Genomic DNA, 5676 nt, shown 5'->3' with positions numbered 1-5676 from the left:
TCATTTATCTCCCTAGTAAATCATGCATGGATTTATGTGGGCTGGGGTTATTCCAAGATATGTCATCAAGACATATTTAGCCTCTCAAACATCCTAGCCCTGATGGGGGGTGGGGGGGGGAGGGTGCAGTATTAATTCCTGTATGTTACTTACAGTCTTTTCTATTCCTGTTATGGAACGATAAGTGATAGAGCCTTTAGTTAGGTTTCAGACATCAAACATCCAGTGCAACTAGGCAGTTTGCCAGCATTAAGGGACAACATAAAACCCTCATGGAATAATTTCCAAAACGTATATGTAGTTGGAGAAAGGCAGATTAAAGTACCATGTATTCTCTGCTGCAGGAAAACAAACAAACAAAGTAAGGGAACATCTGAAAAGCAGAATGGATTGTAGGATCAGTGGATAATTAATTTCCTTAGAAGTAAATGAGTCTAGGGGGCAGTTAGGTGGTGCAGTTTGAACCTGAGCTCAAATCCAGTGTCAGACACTTGACACTAGCTGTGTGACCCGGGGCAAGTCACTACCCTCATTGCCCCACCAAAACAAACAAACAAAAAACCCAAAACAGCAACAAAACCAAAAAAGAAGAAGAAATCAATGAGTCTTTCCACAGATGAAAAAGTTGATTGATCGAAGGTCACACCAGTAAAAGTGTGTGAGGCAAGATTTAAAAGCAGGTCTTTCTGACTGTATATTTAGGGCTCTATCCACTAAGAAACCTAGTTATCTCTGTCTTTTGAGTTGGCCTTATTTGTTATTTCAATCCCTCATGCCCCTGTCATAAATGGGAGGAAGGAGAATAAATGAACCAATAGCTTTTAGATTTACCCTTTACAGTGTTAGCCATGAGTAAACTCAAAACAAAGCATAACCCACACACCAAGTTATTGAACCAATAGACTCTTCTTTTTCTCAACCTCATTTCAGTTTGGAGAAAGTTACCATACCCTTCAGTCTAACTCTTTAGAAGAAGGAAACTATCATCAAGAATGCTAATAAGAGGCCCTGCTTTGGGGAATGAGGTCTGAAAGGATGATCTGGAAAATAGAAAAGTTAGATCAATCTTTATGAAAGGCATATTTTGTCACAGGAAAAAAAGTTATTAAGAGTGACTTTTTCTCTATTTCTTATAAATCATGCACACGCATGGGTAAGAACTTTAATGAGATTAAAATGAACAGTGGGTCCTTTAGTCAGACTAGTAATGGGTTATATTGTCCATTGTGGGAAGTGTTTTACTATAGTCTGGGCCACTGATTCAAGATTGTGTAGATTGTGATTGTTGCACTGGGTTTGGGGATTTAGACAATGACATAGGATGATAGAATTTAGAACTGGAAGCCATATAAGAGAGATTATCTGGACCAACTCAACAATTTTACAGATGAAGAAACTGAGATTGAGAGAGGGAAAGTGATAAGGTTAGAATGAAATCTCAGATCCCCTGAACTCAAATCTAATGTTCTTTTCCTTTGACCATCTAATGTTTCTTCTTATATTAAAAGGCTATAATTCCCTAATGAATACTTATTAGGATCTGAAATAAGGCTTTATAAAATAAATTTATTTTTATCATAAAACAACTGATTGTTTTGATAGAATTTAATAAAGGTAAACAGGTGCAGAATTCCAAACTTTTAACAGTTTATTAGCAGGACAGGAACATGTTAATGAAGCAGGTCAAATGGTTATCTCAGTTGGAGAAAAGACCCTGAAGAGGAGCCACAGCTCCTTTTTATAAGCATAGAAGAAAGAATAGAACCGGGTACATGAGGAAATAATACAGTTGGCTATAGGGTTGGCAGCATGATGGAGGTGAGGACAACATGACTGCTTACATTAAGAAAAGTTGGCTACCACTCATGGGGGGGGGGGCAATGACCACCACTTTCTGTCTTAGAGGATTGCTTTATTGGTTGACTTATGGGATCCATCTGCATCCTGAGTATACTGATATTGGACGAGAGTTAGCAGACTCCCTGGCTCCTAAAAAGAAATGTCCATTTTTAATTGGTTAAGAATGAGCAAAGATGTCCATTTTATCTTGTGGAAATGTACTAGGAGGCCTTCAAAGATAGCCTGAAAATGTCATGGAATTTTTCTGGAGCTGAAGCCATGAGGGAAAACAAGTTTTATTTTAACTAGTTCAGAAGAATATTTGAACTACTGTGATTAAGAAATGTTCATTGTTTGAGTTCACCTGCAAAGATGAAAAGAGTGGACCAGATTCCTTGGTGCCCAACTATATCCCTCAATGATAGTAGACTTCACTGAGGCAAGAATAGAAAAGTGATGAGTAGAACTGGATTTCTAAACTTAGCTCATTTCAGGCCTGCTGATTTTCTTTCTTTCTTTCTTTCTTTCATTCTTTCTTTCTTTCTTTCTTTCTTTCTTTCTTTCTTTCTTTCTTTCTTTCTTTCTTTCATTCTTTTTTTGGTGAGGCAATTGGGGTTAATTGACTTGCCCAGGGTCACACAGCTAGTAAGTGTTAAGTGTCTGAGGCCAGATTTGAACTCAGGTCCACCTGACTCCAGGGCCAGTGCTCTACCCATCCTGCTGAATTTCTGAGCCAAGTTTAGAGGAAAAGAAACATTATTTAGTTACAGGACAAAAGTCAATTAATTGTAAATAGAACCAAGGAAATTGTACAGAATCAATTTAGTTTTCTTATGATGATCCTCTGATATCTATATTGTGAGAATAATATAGATATAGTGGATTGAATTATTCTTTATCACAACCCTATGTAGATAGTTAATGTTTGACTATGTGCATGTGTTCCTCTCTGTCTGAATTGTGTATTTATATCCTGAGGAGAAAAAAAGTTGGTTGAATTGATAAAGGATTTTTTTCTTAAAGAAGAGAACCTGAAAAAGCAGAATTATAAAGGATAGAAATCATTCCTGGTGTAGGAAATTATATCTATAGAGTCAATAAGTAGGGGTGGGGAAATGTGGTAAAGAAGACCTTTAGACATACTGAGTAGCTTGTATTTCATACATAAGCCAAAAGGAGCTACCTATGACCCTGACTCTTATGTGTTTACTTAGGCTAAATTCATCCTGCTTCCTCATTGAATGTGTTCATAAAATGAATTAATATCATCACATAACCTTCTCTTTCTTTCCAGGACCAATCTTTAACAGTTAAACAGATTTTAAATCAAGAAAGGGTTACACTTTCTTAACAACAAGTAAGATACTCCCTAATTCCATAGTAAGGCAATTAGAAACACTTAATTCCTTCAGGCTACTCAGTGGTAGTGGCAGAGGGGATAGGAGAGGGGAATAAATTGGGCACTACTACCTGGATCATTATCTATATCAGCAACGAATGAATCAAAAATAAAGGAAAATAGGACTCATTGGGGAAAGCATTCCCTAGCACATTATTTAGTGATTGGTCAAAAGGACCTAAGTCCTATGTCTCTGTAAGATCTTCTTCAAGGAATCCTTTACATCCTTATTCTTTAAGCTGTATATAAGGGGATTTAACATTGGAATGACCACCGTGTAGAATACAGACACTACCTTGTCTTGTTGCATTGAGTAACTGGAGGTAGGACGTAAGTACATGAAGAGTATGGTCCCAAAGAAAATGGTGACGGCCATGAGGTGCGAGGCACAGGTAGAGAATGCTTTGCTTCTGCCCTCAGCAGAGTGCATCTTCAAGATGGTGACAAGGATGAAGAGGTAAGAGATGAGGACCATTAGCACACAACTGATGACATTGAAGCTGGAGAAAGCCATGATGACAATCCCATTGATACGAGTGTCAGAACAGGAGAGTTTGAGGAGGGGTGGTGTATCACAGTAGAAATGGTTGATCTGATTAGAGGCACAAAAAGACAGTCTGAATGTCATTCCTGTATGGACAGCAGCATTCCCAAACCCAGCAAGGAATGTGCTGGCTACCAGCATGAAGCAAACCTTTTCAGACATGATGGCTGAATATAAAAGTGGATAGCAGATGGCCACATAGCGATCATATGCCATCACAGCCAAGAGGAAACACTCAGTACCTAAAAATGAGCCAAAGAAGTAAAACTGGGCAGCACAACCATTTTTAGAGATGGCCTTGTTCTCAGCCACGAGGTTCACCAGCATTTTAGGAGTGACAGCAGAAGAATAACAAGCATCCACAAAGGAAAGACTGCTAAGGAAGAAATACATTGGGGTATGGAGTCTAGAATCTATTGTGATCAGTATTATCATTCCCAGATTGCCCATCATGGTGGCTATGTAGACAAAGAAGAACACCACAAAGAGGATAAGCTTTAGCTCTGGGTCATCTGAGAGTCCTAAAAGAACAAATTCTTTCACTTCTGTTTGATTTTCCACTTCACTTCCATCCATTCATGCTAGAAAAAAGAGGAAATATGTCAATAATTATAATAACTAGCATTTTATAGCACTTTAAAGTTTACAAAGACTTTCACATATATTTTCAAAGCTTTACATATATATTTACAAAGAAGTTTTGGCAATAAATACGTATTGACTGACATGTTATCTCATTAAGTCCTCTCAATAACCCTAGTAGGTCACTACTAGTATCTCCATTTTAGAGAAGAGGAAGTTTAGTCTGAGATTAAGTAACTTGCACATAACAAGAAGGTTCTGAGGTAATATTTGAAGTCAGGTCTTCTAGAATCCAAGTCTAGCATTAGATGAATTGTGCCACCTACCTGACTACTCTATTCAAATATTCTGTGTCCTCATCAACAGAGTTCAATATCATCTTCAACTATTGACAGAACATTCATTCGCCAAAGAGATATTAAGCAACTATTGCATTTACCTGCTATTGCTAAATGACACAAAGTCTGAACAAGATCTGTTATCCTAGATCATACAGTAGATGGGATGCTGGTCTTGGAGTTCATATCCCACCTCAGAATCTTATTGGCTATGGGACCTTAGACAAGTAGCCTTACCTTTCTCAGTCTGAATTTTCTCATCTATAAAATGAGAATAATAGTTCCTGCTTCGAAGGATTGTTGTAAAGATTAAATAATATGAAGTAATTTGCAAACTTCAAAATAGGATATGTGTGTATGTATAAATTATCATTATTGCTATTATTTTCATTATGTGAGAAAATAATTATTGATAATGGACTTTTTGGGATGCAGGGAACCCCCCGCCAACTTGAAGGCTTAGCTCAGAAACTTTAGCTACTCTCTTTTGGAACCAGTCCAGGAGCCCATGGGTGGATAAACAGAAATGGAAATCAGACTTACTCAGTAAAGTAGAGACAATAGAAACCACATCTACCTGAAAGCCTTTGCCCTAAGAGGGTCTGTCTTTCACTACACCCTGAGGTCAGGAAGGTACAGCTAATTTTACTAAGGACCACCATCAGGTCATGTCACCTAATGGAATTGAATGATGCTAGCCAATTAGCTTTGAGCAGTGTGGAAGAGCCACCCCTAGGGAAGGAGGAAGGGGAGTGGACCGCAGTAGGCTTGGGTTCACTCTCACTTGTGACAGGGACCCCTTGAACTAGCCACACACTCTCCTCTCCCACTTGGAAAAATGTGCTAGATATGTAACTAGTAGGGAAGTCAGGCAGACATGCAGTCAACTCTTTACTAACATTTAATATGATTTAATAAATGCTTAATGCCCCAAACTGGTACAGTAGCCATTAATTTATAAGTACCAATATTTT

The 5676-nt window shown here is 38.0% G+C and overlaps 1 protein-coding gene across 1 annotated transcript; it reads right to left on the bottom strand.

Annotated features, from left to right (window-relative positions):
* Positions 1–3416: 3416 nt before the first annotated feature.
* Positions 3417–4358, bottom strand: LOC122731748 (olfactory receptor 1020-like). The gene has a single exon (XM_043972024.1). It carries the CDS (start codon positions 4356–4358, stop codon positions 3417–3419), a length of 942 nt encoding a protein of 313 aa, XP_043827959.1.
* Between the last annotated feature and the right edge of the window lie 1318 nt (positions 4359–5676).

The sequence above is a fragment of the Dromiciops gliroides genome, chromosome 6, assembly GCF_019393635.1.
Source record: "Dromiciops gliroides isolate mDroGli1 chromosome 6, mDroGli1.pri, whole genome shotgun sequence".
In the NCBI taxonomy this organism is placed as follows: Eukaryota; Metazoa; Chordata; class Mammalia; order Microbiotheria; family Microbiotheriidae; genus Dromiciops; species Dromiciops gliroides.
This window is presented reverse-complemented; position numbering and strand designations above follow the sequence as displayed.